We start from the raw sequence: 17,916 nt of genomic DNA, 5'->3' as shown, positions 1-17,916 counted from the left end.
TTTCTCCTATTTGCTGTGCAAAATAGGAGGAGTTGTTCTGTCACTTTTCCATCTATCAGCACTCACCATGCAGCACAACAGGCTTTCAGTACAGGGAAGTTCTGCACCAACCTACGCCATTCCCCTTTCCTCTTGAGACATGCACTCACTCCTTGTGCTACGTGGACAACACACAAGTGAGGGACAAAGAAAAGTGATCCTTGAGTCTTCTCCATAGCTAGAAAATGGTGCTGAGTAAAGAAGCAGCGCAGAGAAGCTTCTGAGTCAGGGGAAGAGCAGCAGACAACACAACGAGGCAGCTCGAGGACTGGGGTGGATGTAAAGGGAGCGCTTGGAGCAGTGTCTTGCCAAGGCAACGAAGAGCTTTAAGTGGTTGTGACCCATTCCCAGACACTGAAACCTCTCTGCTCTCCCACAGAAGAGGGGTGCAAAAACAATCAGCCTGAAGGGTAAGCTGAGAGCCAGATGGCACGAGGATGTGTTTAACTCACCCACTATCCTGGGAAGTTTCAAACGGGGGTCACTCCATGACCCAAAGCTACAAGAGACAGCAGGACCTTGCTGCATTAGTCACACAGTTTGGATTTACCCGTTTGGATTCTGCCTCTTCTGAGAGGACAAAATTCCAATTTTAAAGGGCAACTGTACAAACAGGACATAGGAGTATTTATATTCCTCTCCAAACACCGACACAAACAGCAGGGGTCTAGTGGGTGATTTATGAGGTGGGAATGCTGCTTTGAACTGGATGGTGGATGGGGGTTGCTCTCAGCAGTGGGGAGGAACAAGCGACGGCTGGCTTTGCTGAGGAGCTCTCCCAGTGGCCCAGGTGGTCCCAGCTGCTGGCTACTCCAAATGAAGTTCTCTCCTTCCATTCTCCCTCTCTCTCACTCACATACAAAGTCAACACACCAGAGAAGGCCATTTTTCTTTTATTTATTTCCCAGAAGAGCTCTTCCTTGCACTTTTCAGACAGGATACAAAACAAGCAACAGAACTTTGTTTCATAGACAGAAACAGTTTGTTGGAGTATAAAGAGTTACTGGTGATCGTTACTGAAGAATGTTGGCTTATTCCAGGGGCACTTCAGTATTCCTGAGGAATAATCATTGATTTCTCCTTCCTTCCCACTGGGATAGTCTTAGCCATTAGTCACTGTTCCTGTAAAGCAAGAATATTATATGATTAAAAAGCCATTTGGGTTCCTTACAGGGAAGGTGCTGCAGGATGTGAAGCAAGTCACGGAGCTCTGTAGCATTTCCAGAGGGTAAGGGAACATTTTCATCCTTTGCTAAAGCAAGAGGCTGTGTATGGAAGAATTAAGCAGCTAGCCAGAAGCATGCCATATTTTCATGCACATCCTTCCATGCTGATAAAACTGGGTCCTTAAAAAAACCCCACATTATTGGTCAAGTTAACTGTTCACAGGCTGAAGAGAAATCAGACTGAAATCAAAGCCACAAAGAGCAAGAGGAAAGGCTGCAGTTGCTTCTTGTGTTCTTGCACATCAGTATAAATCCACATTCCTATCGAAGTACAGGATTGTGAGGTTTGGGTAATAATACAGGCTAAATAATCTGAAAACTAGGATCTTTTCCATTTGGCTAGGAAATCTAGGCTGTGTAATTCACAGCCATAGCATTTTAAGCCTTTAAATAATTGTGACATGTTGATTTTAAAATCTGTTGAAGTCACAGTGAAAACCACTTGATCAAATTACTTAAAAAGCCTCAGAATATTCTGACCACAAATTAGAACTCTTCTGCACTTTAAGGATTCTTTTGGTCTAGATGAATGGTTCCTGCACTGGTGTTGGGGTTTCATGATGGCATTTCTAACCCAAAGGACGGGCAGTGTGATGACCCAAATTACAGCCACAACAGCTGCAAAGTCACTGTGACATCTCCTGATTATTCAGTATCTTGAAGATCCTCTGTCCCCTCTTATTGTGACTCAGGACTCAGAATTAAGAACTTGGAAGAATCAACAATCCCAACCAAGTAAAGGGCAGAGTAACCTGGTCTGACCTCACAGGTGACCCCCATGACCTCCCTGAAGTCCTTTCCAACTCAGTTCTCCTGTGATCCTGTGAACTTGACAGGCTCAGAAAACTAGAAATAATTTTCTTTTCCAAGTTAATCCATGTTACATTTCCCTCTAATAAAGCTGATTTTCTTGCAGATTCAATCATTTTGACAAGTTAGCATTTGAACAGAACTCAGTTTTGTACAGGAAATCATACAAAGTTTAGTTATAAGAAATTTTTCTAGGGAAAAAAAACAGATGAGTGATAATGCAACAATATCTTCCATGTTTCTAACCAAGAGAAATGAAATAATTTTGTTGTCATAACCCTGGAGCCATTACCCATGACATGACATTTGGGAGGGAATTAATGACATTAACCATTAGATGGCTTCATCCATGTTTTCCCTCTCTCAGCCTCGTTGTGCCAGAGAAAGTCATGGAGACAGTGCACTGGAAACTTTTTATCTTGTGCCATGCAGACATCTGAAGTGTCCTTCCATTTATCTCATGCTTCAAAGACTACCTTGCTCCAGGTTAGTCCTTAATCCAAATAAAATCTCTTCCCAGGGTGACCAGACACTGTTTTCTGCTGCCCTAGGAACAAGCATCCTAGAATGAATAATGCTTTCTCAGAACACATGAGCAGTGCATTTATGACTCTCATGAAGCCACAGACATGTCACTCCAGCTTTGTTTTTGGAGATGTAAACTGGAGGAACACCCTCAGGATGGTGTAAAACACATTTTAATGTTAACACATCTGGCCAGAAGAGCCACAGATTTCTGATTCTGGGCAGTAGCTAGCAATGCTGATCAGCTGCATCCAAGTCAGCTCCTCTATATTGCTCTCCAAAGATTTTATTTGTTGGAGAGTCTTGTTACTATTTCCCTTTAACAGGCAGCTGGAGAGAGTATTTGTAAGCAGGTATGTCTGGTAGGGCCGTAGAATGCTGGCAAGAGCCCATCTGCCAGTAAATCAAGCAGGACTGGGCTCAGCTTGCAGCTCTACAGGCACCAGGAAAAGCCTGGAAAGGCCTGCAGGCCTCCTGCACCACGCAGAGGAGCCATCCAGGAGGGATTTCTGCACTCTGTCCTGCACGAGAAGCTCCTGGCTGATTTTCCCTCGGTACTTTCTGAAGTGCTGCAGTAACTAAATATGTCCTGGTGGATGCCTCTGCAGCAGTGTCACTGAAACCATTTAACCAGGCCATGGCTCTGTGGATCCAAAACACACACACATATATTCCTTTTCTTTCCAGGTGCCACAGTGATAAATTACCATGAGAACAGCCCCAGCTCTGACACATGAAGAAATTAAGAAAATACTAATGGATTCAGTTTGTGAACTGTGCACTGCAGCCAGTTTGTGACTGCACAAATTGTTCCTACTAGTCAATCTATTCTTAAAAATTTTACTTCAGCATGGTAAAATATTTTAAGATATTTTACTTCAGTGTTAATACTAAACTCATTGAAATGATTCTCTTCAAAACTGCTTACAGGGTACATTTTTTTCCAGACTAACTACTACATTATTATGCAGGAAAACAAGCCACAAAACTTGAAAGTGATCAGTGTTTTCATATTGAAAAAAAACCCCAAAACCCAACAGAAGATCAAAGATCCGCTTCCCCAGGCAGATCTACCTGATGTGCCTGACATGGCTTTTAGTTTCTTCCCAGCTCATCTCTTTTAAAGTCTGAAGAACATTAATACTAGCTTAGTTTTTCTGCTTTTCTGACATGTATTTTTATTGTATTTTCAGGTTGTGGGAAAAGCTACCTGCAGGATCTGTTAAACTAATTCCATGTATTCAGTCTAGCAAATTTACTGTTAAATACACCAAATATTAAAGAACAGGGGAACATTCCAGCTTTGGCAAGACAAATTTCTTCCTACTAGCAGTCCTTTGGGAAAGGCAGAGAAATATCCATGTAAATGGATAATCTTACTTATAATATTGCAGCTACCAACCAGTGGTAGGTAGCATTGTGTGTTGGTTTTGCACAGCCTGTTTTTTGGTAGCTGGGGAGGGGCAAAAAAGTGGCTTCTGTGAGAAGCTGCTGGAAGCTTCCACCATGTCCAGCAGAGCCAACCCCTGATGGCTCTGAAGAGGGACATGCCACAGCCAAGGCTGGGCCAACTAGAGATGACAGGAATGCCTCTGTGATAACTTCTTAAAATTGGAACGAAGGTGCACAGCTCTTTATCTAGCCAGAGGAGGAGGAGGTGAGAACATGTGAAAGAAACAACATGGAGACACCAAGGTCAGTGGAGAAAAATGGGGAGGAGGTGCTCCAGGTGCTGGAGTCGAGATTCCTCTGCAGGCTGTGGTGAGACCAGGCTGGAGCAGCTGTGCCCCTGCAGCCCATGGGATCCCTGGGGGATGCAGAGATCCACCCCCAGCCTGTGGAGATCCCTGGGGGATGCACAGATCCACCCACAGCCTGTGGGGATCCCTGGGGGATGCAGAGATCCACCCCCAGTCTGTGGGGATCCCTGGGGGATGCAGAGATCCCCAGGGGATGCAGAGATCCACCCCCAGCCTGTGGAGATCCCTGGGGGATGCAGAGATCCACCCCCAGCCCGTGGAGATCCCTGGGGAATGCAGAGATTCACCCCCAACCCATGGGGATCCCTGGGGATGCAGAGATCCCCAGGGGATGCAGAGATCCACCCCCAACCCATGGGGATCCCTGGGGATGCAGAGATCCAGCCCATGGGGATCCCTGGGGATCCAGCCCCAGCCCGTGGGGATCCCTGGGGGATGCAGAGATCCAGCCCCAGCCCGTGGGGATCCACAGGGGATCCAGCCCCAGCCCATGGGGATCCCCGGGGATCCAGCCCCAGCCCGTGGCAGAGCTGCCCACACTGCAGTGGGTGATGTCTGGAGGAGGCTGTGTTCCAGTGGAACACCCCAGGGCAGAGGGCCCCTGCTTCCAGGCTGGAGCAGCCTGACCTTGGAGGACTGCACCCCTTGGAAGAATGACCCACACTGCAGCAGTTTTGGGAGGACAGTTTGTCCATGGGAGGGACTCACATGGCAGCAGTTTTGGGAGGACAGTTTGCCCATGGGAGCAGTTTTGGGAGGACTGCTGCTTGTGAGATTGGACTCACACTGGAGAAGTTCATGGAGAACTGTCTCCCGTGGGAGGGACCCCAGGGTCTCACAGGGAACTCCTCTCCTGGAGCAAGGGAAGAAAATCTCGGGTGATGAACTGGCCAAGATCCCCACCCTCCTGTCCCCCTGCACTGTCAGTGGGAAGGAGGGAGGGGCTGGGAGGCAAAAAGTGTTTCAAGGCCTTCTTTTACTTCTCATTATCCTCCTCTGATTTTGTTAGTAATAAATTCACTTTGCAGCTTTAAGTTGAACTTGTTTTGCCCTTGAAGTGTTTTTCCCTCAGTCCTTACCTCAATTAATGAAACCTTTGTCCATTTTTTTCTCTCTCCTCTGCCCAGCTGTGACAGGGGAGGGTAATCCAGGCTTTCCTGGATACCTGGCTTTGGGCCAGGGTCAAACCATGACAAGTTGATACTTACTTTTACAAATTTACCATGGAGAAGATATGGAGATTGGAAGTCGTGTTGACAATTGGAATAAGCCATTCCTAACCCCATCCCTGACCCAAATGCAATAGGCCATGTCTTTCCTGTAGAAGAGGCAAGCACAGAGGAAAAAGTGAAGTCAAGGAAAGTTGTTTGTTATATTTTCTATAAGCACCAAGAAAGAACAAATTTCTAGAAGATGCATTCTAGGCATTTTCAAGTTCTAAAATCCTCCAAACCAGCCCACTACAGAAGAAGAGGAACAGTAACACGTGATTAGAATTTAAAAGCAACGTCAGAATTCAAGGTATTACTGAAAATTATTCTGTTTTAAAGCACAGCTGAAGAACTAAGATCAGTTTTAAAGCCCTGGCCAGGCTGGCATAAACTGATGTCTAGATACACAGCTCCAGTGATTTGGCTCAGGCTCTCCTGCCACTCCAGGATTTGAGCTGAGCACAGGAGGAGCTCAGGGAGGATAACACCTTTATTATACAAAGCTAAAACTTTTGGGAACTCCACTGCAATGGAGGAGACAGGCCAAACAATGGAAGAATTGGTTTAACAAGCTGATTAACTTTTATGTGCCTCAAAGACTTCTAGCTGTACCTACAACAGATGGAAAGTGGGAAGCCAGGCAGCCAAAAGTAATGCAGTGCACTTACTTTTGAAGAAGATGACTGAGAAAACAATTCCTAATCCAAATCCAGCACCTGTAAGAAGAAATGCAGTGGGTAAGGACAAAGATAAAGCAAAGCAATGGAAAATTATTTAGTTCTTTACAGTAATTCTCTATTCCAACTCAGGAATATCAGCCTATGAACATCAGACTATGACTACCCAGCTCCCATGTTATTTCAGCACACCAAACCAGAGTTCTTACATAACAAACCTGAAAAAAACAATTCTTGTTTTCTTAAGTAATTGTAAACAGCTAATTCACATTAGAATCCCAACATATGTAATAAATACATTATAAATATCTGGGGAAAAAAAACAGACTCTCATCCTAGGGAAAGTTCCTGAATTTCTATCACCATCTACAATGTAGAATTAAAATTTATTTGGCTCATTGTCAGCAAATGAGAAATACTTAAATGAAAACTTATTGTGTCCTTGAGCTTCAGATTCTGCAGATGAATATCTCATTGTATTTCATTTATCTCACTACTTTAAGTGCTTCAATGTGTGTCCCGAGGGCAGCAGAACTTTGAAGCTTTGTGTTACCCTATACCTCACAAAGAAAGCTCCAGGCTGCTTATCTTTCACATCCACAACATTCATTATGGAGCATATTTAAACACATTAGGAATGAATGACTTTTCACATCCTTATACTATACATAGAAATAACTGCAGCCGTCGAAACAAAATTATTCAGCGCCATTAAAAAAAAAAAACTCTGTGTATTTAGAAGTAAGTTTTTGCTTTCCTTGGAAGGTGAGCTCATGATTTTGTATAAGATGTCAGGCAAGTCTACAAAACTCCTCTCAGGACCCAATAAATATCACAGTGAAAACTTGCAGATGAGTGGGCAAATTCTACCTTTAATTATGTCCACTGAAGAGAAGAATTTTAGATAAGGCACAGAAGTACAAAAGTTTGAAAAAAGAAGAAAAATCAGTCATGCACATCCTCATTAAAAAAACAAGCCAACAGCTTCAGATTTTGCAGCAAACACATCCTATTATAGGTTTCAACTCCCTCCTTTCAATAAAAGAAATGAAATATTATGAGTTTGTTAATTAAAATACATCCTTTTTTATAGTCCTAAAAGCATATGATCCTGTTGAATGCATTAGTAAGTGGGCTGAGTACAGAACAATGCCAAGGAATCCTGTTCTCTCGTGGCATATAGGATGCTGCCTCTTTTTTTAAGTTTCCTTGTGCTCTTCAAAAGTTTTTCCTTGTAAAAATTACATTGATAGTTCCTACTGAAGAAGAGATTACTTCAAGAATACTTGATATCTTCAGTAAATTAGGATGCACTACCTCGTACCTTAACTAAGCATCCCATGTGTTTTGTTGATGATGAGCCCCTGAATATTAGGCCAGAGGTAAGCAAACATGATCTGAGCAAAGCGCCTCATGTTCACTCTCTGTAAGGACTTTACTCTCTGCATTTACTGAGAGCTGGAAAAGGGTTTGAAAACCGTTTTCGTTTTACTACAGATTTTCAGTTGTGCCAGAGGTAACTACTTTACCAGGTCATCACAACTTCGGAGTAGGCTTACAAAACATGCAGGAAGAGCTTTGACCGCCCGCCAAGCAATCCTGACATAACTCCCCCAGACATTTCAGAGTCCCAGCGCTGCACTGAAGGTCAGGTTTTCACCCTAATCATTTGCACAGCTAAGGGAAAGTCTGGGATCCTCAGGTGTGTGCTCAGAGCCTCAGGGTTTTTGTGCCTTTCAGACAGTGAGAAACGCTCCTCGGAGCAGCTGGTTCAGACCCGTGTGCTGAGCAATGTTCACCCACCACCTGGAAGAGACATCAGGCCCTCCTCAGAGCCCCAGCTCACCCCTCTAACCCCCCAGCCCGCTCCAGCAGAGCCTTCCTGCCGTACCTGTGCTGTAGTGCAGCTGGTGCTGGCTCTCCTGCACTGTTTCTGCCATCAAAGACAATTTCTATCTTCCAGAATCCATCTGTTTGGTGCCCTGGCCTGGATCCTCTGCCAGCCCGTTCCTACAACCCCTACTGAGCTGGCTGGGTTTGGGCTGCTGCCCTTCCCCTTGGGGGCTGATGAGGACTTGGTGGGGGGATTCTCTCTGCTCAGACAGCACCAGGACTGTTTGAAGTGCCCAGCTCAGCAGCCCTGCCGTGAGGGAGCAATCCTGGTCCTACGCTTCCTGTCCCTGGGAAGATCCCCTCTGCCAATCCAAACAGCTTAGCTAATCAATGAGAAATGATTTACAGGATGACAAATCCTGCATCATCTCGATGCATAGCCTGGGTAGTTTCTAATGTCACCACATTTTCCATGTTACCAGTCAAACCCACATTCTTCTCACCAGCCTGGTGGTGAACTGCTTCCTGTCTTGTCTTAACACAACCCTGCACTAAGGAAGCAGCTATAATTAATACAGTTTCTTTCCATTTACTTCCAGAAATTATCATTATCTTGTACTTTTTGTATCTTCACCTCCTTCAGATGTTCTCTCACATTACAGCCCCTCTGTAAGGGCTGCACTCACATGCCATCAATGCTGCTTCCTGTTGGCCATGGGGGAAGCTACAGAATACACTTAAAAGGTGAAAAATTTATTATTTATGTCAACTGCAATTCAGACTAAGCCTAAAACACAAATTAGGCCTTCCCCCACACCAACACCACTGTTAAACAGATGTGGTCCAGCATGACTGACTTAGGAAAAAGTACTTTGTCTTAAGAAAGCTTTTTCTGAAGCAGCTCATTTGAAGGGATTACTGTTCTTCACAAATGCAAATGCATTTTTGTGCAATTTTAGAGGCTATCACTGCACTTTATTCCAGCTGTAAAGAGTTTACAGCAACAGTGAGTACCAGAAAATGATGGGAAGATAGCTAAGACCTTGCTTTAAGTAATGAAAATGCTACAGAGCCGTGAAGGAGGAGATCTGACAGCTAATGGGTTCTGGCCTTCTGTGCAAGAAACGAAGCCAAAAAAGCACCTTAGCTTTCCTAATCTCAAAGGAGCTTGGGTCACTCCCTTCCCCACTGAGGCACAGACTCAGCCTGTGCCCAAAACCATTGTGATCACAACACTGCCCACTAGGAACACCAGCCACTGCAAGTGCAGCATTTGCTCTTTTCTACTTGGTTTGAACAGTTAGAAGTTGGTTTTAACTTCAAACCAGAACCTTCAGCTACATTTAAGTCCTTAGCCTGCCTGGTTAAGAACCTCTTTCTGCGGGAAGTTTGTCACTCATCTTCATTCCACTAGAAAGTATTTGTGGTTATGTGGTCATTTCCTGTGTCTCCAAGACCAAGGGGGAGCAAAACCATCTTGCCTCGGGAGCAAAGTAATGCATTTCACTTTAATTCTATATAAAGTTACACCACAGATAAACAATGGTAGAGCTGATGATGAGTTTTACAGGTTTAAGTTCTCACATGCTCCATTTCCTCTTAAAGAGGCAACATGTCGCTTCAAAGAGCCTCCCACCTGACCAGGGGACACTCCAGCTGCTCCTCCTAAAGATCAGCACCTCTAGGCCAGGCTTTAACTTCATAACAATAAAACATGAAAGGTTTATCTTACAATAAAAACAAACGAACATGGAAAAGCAAAGGGCTTGATCCACACCAGGCACATTTTCCCTCCCTTTCGTGCCTGACAGACTCTTTGGAGGAAAAGGCCACAGGAAAGAGTGCAACCCATTTTTCACCTTCTCTGACAGTTTAAAATGTTTAACTAGAAAAACAGCCTCTTCCACCCCACATTCATCACTTCAGCCTAAACTCATTTACAGTGTCAACAGGGGACAGGACACTTGTGTGGACACCTCAGCCCTGCTCCCCACTATGCACAGCCACACGGAATTGGCATTAGGCAGCAAGCCCAGGCACCAAAACCTTTTCTTTCTGCTTTTTTGGCTCTTACACCTTCCAAGAAAAACGTCCCGGTACCTCCAATCAATCTAACACGCAGGAGAGCACACACTGTATACCCAACAGGACATCATAAAAGTGTCTCAGAGAGAAACACAAATCTTCAGGATGGGCTCCTGCCCTCTAAGAACATCTGGGAAAAGCCTTTTCTATAAATTCAATCAGCAGTCAGTCCAACAGTGATACTACACGGTTCTTTCCTAGGCTACCCAAGTAGCTACAGGCTGAAGCAGCTACTAACAGAGCCACACCTAGATGTACTTTGCTTCAATAGCTTGAAACTTAAAATAGAAGGATTAAAATATGCTCACTGACATCTGGCAGATGTGTTGCTGTTACTATAGCAGCTGGAAGGTTTTCATTTACTTAATCCCAAAACGAAAACTATTCTTTTCCTTTGCCATTCCACACACATTAATACAAAACTGAAAGCTTCAGCCTCCAATCCCACTCTGACAAGATACATAAAGAATTGCTTTGTAAAAATGTGGAGGGAAGTTGCCTTCATACACCAGGGCCTTCACAGGGCAGCACTTAGCACCAGTTAGAAATCCGAGACCATGAAATCACTTATTTACGGAGAGAATTAATTTTAAGCAGACTCTTTGCAAGGTCTTAGTGGTAGGAATCAGATTTTCTTCAAACACCAACTTTGAAGCTTTCATTCCCATCTCCCCTGTGGTGTGGATTGTTTGCAGAGCAGACAGAAAAATGAGCATGGACACTAGAAGAAAACACAGTGAAATTATATACCAAGTACTCAAGAAAGAAGCAGAAAAAAGAGAGTTTTGTTTTATACTAGCATTTACTGTAGTAACAGAGAAAAACTGGAATAACAAACTATGACTATCCAAATATCATTATAATCAAAAATCCCAACATGCTTTCAGGGGTTGCTTTCACCCTCAAGCACTCAGGGTCAGGTCAAGTGCTGCTCAAAGGCACAGCCTGGGCAAACATCAGCACTGCTGCAGAGGCACGGGCAGCAGCACCCGTGATGGCCCAAGGAACCACAGTGACACCGGCCAGAAACTCCAACCTCACACCACACACTGCTGAATGATCTGTGAGACAGACCTGGGGGCACAAACGTTTTCTCCCTCCTTTAAAAGGGGAAGGGGACAGAGCTGGAAGTTGCTCTATGATACACAATGCAAATTCCTAGTGAAGCTGGGGAGGCCCTGGCACAGATTTCCCAGAGAAGCTGTGGCTGCCCCATCCCTGGAAGTGTCCAGGGCCAGGTTGGACTGGATGAGCTTTAGATGCCTCCCATCCCAAACCATTCTGGGATTCTGTGACCAATGATGCACCAAGCTTTTAGACAAATCAGGGCTGTGCTTGCTTTAGCAGCTCCTAGATAAGAAATCAGCAATATCCTTATAACACAAAATACCCCTCTGACAGGAAACTATACCGTGTCTTACTGCAATTACATGTTCAGCTAATAAAACAGTGACATTGCCGAAAAGAAAGATTTAGCAGGAGTAAACACCACACTCAGGGCTTTTGCAGCCCAGCTGTGAGGGTTGGCAATGCTGCTGCTTCACACCCACCCAGCACAGGCTGGCCAGTACTGACGTCTGCTGGCCCAGCTCAGAAACAGAGGCAGCTGAGAGCAAGAAGTGTCAGGGGCATCTCACTGGCAGGAATGAAGAGAAAAGGAGCCTGATGCTTCTCAAACCTCCCACTATTCATTAATTGTCCCTCAGGATGTGCCAGTAGCCCTGAAATTATTTTATCAGAAAACTGTTTCTGATATAAAAAAACAATAGTATTGTTCCCACCTACTGCTGTAACTTCTTAAGGACCAAACTTCAGGATATCACTTGGCTACAGTCCCGTTCCCCTGGGCACTGCCACCACATGCCACCTCCAAAAAAGGCAGAGCTGGCACCTTGTAAATGCACTTATGCAGAGGTTCAGGAAGTTGGGGCATTTTGGGCTCATTTCCCATGGAGCAGAGCTTAGGGGGTCTGGGGTTTGCAGAGGCTGCAGATGGATTGTCACAGCTCTCCTCTCAGGTTCTCTAGCTCCAAGGACCACAAAGAGCAGGCTGGCACAGCTGGTGAGGCACACCCCAGCAGGGCACAGCTCCCTGAATCCAGAGTGCCAACCAAGGGGACAGCAGGGCACAATGCTCCACCTGGATCCCTAAAGAGTTTCCTGTCTTCTTCTTCCAACAGAATACCCCCTTAATTTGTAAATGGACATTGTATTCAGAGCTCTGCTAACATAATAATTAAACTTGCTGTTAGATTTTAGACCAAAAGCCTATTCTCAGAACAGCATTTGCCCACCTCTTCCAAGGAAAACATTTTTTGTTGTCTGTACTGCCTCCCTGCACAGCCTGAGACACGAGCAGTTCATATTTACACTACTTGGTCTGCTGCAAGACACAACTAGTAGAGCTGGATCTTTTGTACAACCAGGAAAAATAACTTGGGGTTCCAACAAAGCTCACACAATAATGCAGCTGTGTGCTCACATAATATCCATGTTCTCCAGCACTAAAAACAAAACCCCAAAGGAGTTTAGAAGAAGCCTTCTGGCCTGGTAGCTAAGATTGGATGGCCATGATACAACTGCCAAGCAAAAAAACACTTCAAAACAGGAATTTCAGGATTTTTGTATATTTAGACAAAGTCTAATCCAGTTTTCAGAAAGTGTAATCAAGTTTTATCATTATATAGACTGACTTTATCCTATTCATAACCATGTGAAGGATTATTTAAAAATACTGACATTGCAATCCATACAATGATTCTTTCTGAAATATCCAATCTGTGGAATGACACAAACAATACAATTTCATCCTTGCCATTAACAGAACAGCTAATTCAAGCAGGCCAGATGATGAAAGGCAGAAGAAATCATGTTAACAGTTGCAGAATTCAAAGTGCCCTTTTCTCTTTAAAAAAACCCACCCTATTAAATGGGAATTAGAAACATTTTATTTCCAGATGTCAAAACAGAGGATTAGAGGAAAATGAAATCACTACACTGGGTTATTTACAAGCTTCCAGGCTGAATTTTGGTCAATCACAGACATGCATCAAAACATGTCTCTCCTGAAAAAAAATTAATTTCAACACAGCAACTTCACACACATAAGTCAAGAAGCAAACAGCTTCCCTAGGATTATCTTCCAGTATCAGGAAAATGACTGCATTCAACCCATTTAAAACAACAACAGCTTCAAAACAAACCAAGGTATGCGGGCACATAAACCTCCCTCTCTTCCACACTACTCTTTATTGCCTCTGTCCCCTGGAAACAGCACATAATAATAATTTGTCCAAAATTACAGCCTTTCAACAAAAAAAATGCCTCTGTCAATCTCTTGTGAGTAATTGTCTTTCCAAATAAACAGCCATGAACTATCAATCAGTTAAACAAACAAGCCAAGCCTTTGAACAGGGTTTGGAGGCTGCAGGACTGAGGAAGACCACAGCAGTGTTTACTTCATCAGCACTCCTCTGCAGAGCTCTACTGATGAAAAGGAAGAAATGGCTGTGAAGGCAGGAGAGGACACAGGAACTGAGGATGGTCTGCAAGCTGGGAAGGTAAAGAAAGCCAGTTCAAGTCTCTGTCCCCACACTCCAAACAAACAGGTTTTCTGTAAGAAAGCAACAAGTAGCTTTTCTGCTTGAAAACCAGTATCAGAATGAAAAAAAGGGACAGAAAGTTAAATGATTTAAATGACTGCCTGGGTGAAAAACCCTGAGGATGGTGCAAAGCCAGAGCTAGCAGGACCTGGACTGTCTGTCAGAAGCCCCCTGGTCAGCTAGGAAAGCACAAGCCAGTCCTCTGCACACAAACGCTGTGCTCTCAACTACATCTGGAATGGAAGAGGAACAAAACCACTTGGGTACAGCCTCATCATTAGCAAAACAAATAAATATATCCTAATAAAAACGAGGTGACCACAAGCTTCATTTAACAATGGCTCAATGTTCTGAGCAGACATAAAAAGGTTTACCTACTCTTTGAAATGAAATCCTGTCCTAACAACATCCTCTGTTTGGAACTAACAGGAAAAAATTAATACTAAATTAAAGATCCACACAGGTAGCGACCAAGAACTCAAAAACATAATACAGCATTTCAAAAGATGCAACACAAGATAAATATTTATTTTGGAAGTTTTAGTGGCAGGAGATCAAGTTTTCTCAGGAGCCTGGTCTCCAACTAAAACAGTATTGCACAACTACAAACAGAGCTAAGGACAAACCCCGACTTCCACAGGGAATCCTGATGGGCTAAGGACAGGCAGCACAGCCCCAGCTGGAATTTAAACCACATTTTGGCTAATAAAGCCAGCCTGAGAGCTCTACCCCCTCTTCTTCCCCTTTTCTGCTTCCCATGTCCCACCTGCCCTCAAACTGATCCACAGGAGTTATCTGTCCACAGCTGTCATAGACACTGGGAAATGTCGTGCATGAACAGCTCCAGAAATTCAGTGCTTTCCTTTATTTAGGGAGTCTGGAATGGGAAAACACTGGGCTAATCACAGTGTTTGTTTTTCCCCAGCCATTGGCTGGGAAGATCTCCCTGCCTGCAGGGAGGGAAGGATGTAAAGGAGTGTTTGGGAAGGAAATTGTGGGCACCAAACGGAAAAGTTGGACAAAAAAATATGTTTACCAAATCCTGTATCCCATGTAGCAACTAAACCCTCAAGTAAAAAAAAAAATTTCTTTCCTTCTTTTTTTCCAGTACAACCACCCTTGATAATTTATATTGGAAACTCCAGCAAACTTTGCAGTAATATTACAAAACCAATCAACCCAACCACTCACAGTTTTAATGTCCCTGCAGAGAAAACAATCATTCCCACTGGGATACCACAGAAAAATGTGTGTTGTCAGCACACAATTCATGCAGGAGGTTGCCAGCACAAATGCTTCAGCTACTGATCAAGTGTAAAAGCACAGAAACCAGGAAAGTGCCCTCACATGAGGAGAAACGTGTCTGAGCCCACCGCACTGGGTTTGGTGTGAAGATAAAGAGATGCAGCACACGTGACCTTTTTGGGCAGTCTGATGAAAAGCATGAATTTGACTGAGATCTCTCCTCAGCATCCTCGTGAAGCCAACACTGGGGATCCTCAGGCAGAGCACCAGTGCACAAGGCACAGCAGGTTCTCGCTCTCCTGTGCCACTGCAGGATGGAAGAAAACGCCGGATCCAAAGGCGAGGCCCACAGCAGAGCCAGGAGGGCAGTGACAGGCACCAAGCTCACTGCACACACCTGAAGGCCAGGGCTGCCCAAAGGGACCTGGGCAAGCTCCAGGAGTGGCCCGTGGGAGTCCCATGAGCTTTAACAAGAGCAGGTGCTGCACGTGGGTCAGGACAACCCCCAGGATCAATCCTGGGGATGAAGAGCTCAGGAGCAGCCCTAGGGTGAAGGACCTGGGGGTGCTGTGGGTGAGAGCTGGACACGACCCAGGCAGAAACTCCCTGTGTCCCAGGCTGATCCCCCAGCATGGGCAGCAGCAAAGGAGGGACTCTGCCCCTCTCCCCACTCAGGTGAGACCCCACCTGCAGAGCTGCCCCAGCCCTGGAAGGACCTGGAGCTGCTGGAGAGAGCCCAGAGGAGGCACCAGGAAGATCAGAGGGATGGAGCAGGTCTGCTGGGAGGAAAGAGAGAGAATTGGGATTGCTCAGCCTGGAAAAAAGAAGGTTTTGGGGTGACCTCATTGCAGCCTTTCAGTACCTGAAGGGAGCTGACAGGAAAGAGAGAAAGAAACTGTTTGCAAGGGCCTGGAGAGACAGGACAAGGGGAAATGGCTTCCCAATGACAGAGGCATTGAGATAATGGATAATGTGAAAAAATTCTTCCCTGTGAGGGTGGGCAGGCCCTGGCACAGGTTGCCCAGAGAAGCTGTGGCTGCCCCTGGATCCCTGGCACTGTTCAAGGCCAGGCTGGACAGGGCTGGGAGCAGCCTGGGACAGTGGAAAGTGTCCCTGCTCATGGCATGGGGTGGGACAAGAGCTGTAAGGCCCCTTCCAGCACAAATCAGCCTGGGATTCTGTGAACCAACCCGGTATCCATTTCCTTCAGCCTCCAGGGCAGAGGATGTACAGGATTCTGACATGTACAGCTGCAGTGTGGAACAAGTTCTTGTTTATAATTTGGCATACTTAATATTTTATGATAAAGCAACCAATGCTATGGAAACATAAACATGTCCAGATATGTTTGTCAGACAAACCTGAGTAGAATTTCATAAGGAAAAACACTGCTCTGGAGCACTTGACACTTTTCAAAGGTCTGTTATAAACAATGGAAGTTTCAGTTTACTTAAAATTATTAAACATCTTTTTTAATGGAAAAGTATTAGGCAACTAAAACCCCCAAGTTTCTCATCAGCTTTCAAGCACAAGGCCACTGCAGCTACAAGAAATAAACATTCACATTTCCCAGACATTATTTATGGTTCTAAAAGAGACATCTGCACCAACATGGAATGAATAACTTCTGTGTCAGACACTGCATTTCTTGCTTTACACATTGCATTTGAAAACCTGCGTTTGTAAACACATTTTGTGAAACCACAAGCTCTGCCTGGTGTAACTTTGCAGCCCATCACAGGGTGAGCGTGGTGCTGCCACCACAGCCACCACCACCCCTAAAACTCACAGCACTCCCTGAAACCTCATCAATGTTTGCTGCAAAAAAGCTGAGGCATGTTCATAACCCTCACCTTAAGGAAATAAATACGGGAAAAAAAACCAACAGAATTGTTCCCCTGCTTGACAAAAAGGCAGAACTACAGGGCTGGGACACGGACGGCGCCTCTCAATGTCACACTCCACACGCTGTACCGAGTGACACGTGCCAAAGCCCTCAGCGTGTCACGCTGCCTTTGCTTTTAATAAACGCAGCCCCTCGCACGCGGAGCTGTGAGCAGCTCTGCACAGACCGCTCCGAAGCCCCGGCGCAGCGAAGCCGAAGGCGGCCGAGGTCGCGGCACGCCACGAGCCGGTCGTGCCTGCCCGCCGCTCATTCATTCCGGCCGGGAGGCCGCCCAGATTCCCTACGGAGCCCAGACTTCCCACGGAAACCTCTTACCTTCACCACAGGGAGTAGCCAGAGGTCAAACACGCCCGGAGCGCGGTAAGCCGGGGCCGGGCCGGGGCGCAGAACCGGGAGCGGGCCCGGCAGGGGTCCGAGCCCGCGGCCAAGGTCACCTTGCCAGGCCCGGGGCCGCCGGCTCTCCCCGACGCCGGGGGCAGCGATGAGGGCGGCTCCTCCGGACACCCTGAGTCCCTCCCGGGTTCACAACCGCTCTAAGGCGAACCTGGGGCGGCGGGGGACAGTGGGCCCCAAGCCGCGGGGACATGCCGGCGGCCGCTGTCCCAGGTTCGGGGAGCCCGGGGGTACCACCACCGCTCTTCCCCGGGCCCTCCCGCTCCGCCGTGTCCGTGCCGCCCTTACCCAGCTTGACGGCAGAGTCTGCCACACACCGGTCCCACTTCCTGCCCAGGTCGCCCTCCGACGCCATCTTGCCCGTCCCCTCACCTCCTCCCCCGAGCAACTCTCGCGAGACCTGGTGCTCCACCTATCACCCGCGCCAGCAGATCTCGCGAGATTCCGCTATCGTTGCCACGGTAACCGACGGACGGCTGTCATGGCCGCCGCGCCCGACCTTGGGCTGGGCCCAAAATCCCCTTTTTCCCCGTAGGAGGAGGCCCAAACGTCTTTTTCCCCCGTAAGACCGGGCAAGCCACGTCCCTAGCCCGTCCCGGACTCC

General features: G+C 46.1%; 1 protein-coding gene across 1 annotated transcript; it reads right to left on the bottom strand.

Moving 5' to 3' along the window:
- Nucleotides 1-920: 920 nt before the first annotated feature.
- MICOS10 (mitochondrial contact site and cristae organizing system subunit 10) lies at nt 921-17,709 on the bottom strand. Its single transcript, XM_021533778.3, has 4 exons — nt 17,601-17,709; nt 6,240-6,287; nt 5,569-5,678; nt 921-1,161 (listed from the first exon to the last, which is right to left on the bottom strand). The coding sequence occupies exons 1-4, from the start codon at nt 17,665-17,667 to the stop codon at nt 1,153-1,155; spliced, it is 234 nt and encodes a 77-aa protein (XP_021389453.1). The 5' UTR covers nt 17,668-17,709; the 3' UTR covers nt 921-1,152.
- Nucleotides 17,710-17,916: the final 207 nt, after the last annotated feature.

The sequence above is a fragment of the Lonchura striata genome, chromosome 24 (assembly GCF_046129695.1).
Source record: "Lonchura striata isolate bLonStr1 chromosome 24, bLonStr1.mat, whole genome shotgun sequence".
Taxonomy (NCBI): domain Eukaryota; kingdom Metazoa; phylum Chordata; class Aves; order Passeriformes; family Estrildidae; genus Lonchura; species Lonchura striata.
The sequence above is the reverse complement of the archived record's forward strand: the minus strand, read 5'-3'. Positions and strand labels throughout refer to the sequence as shown.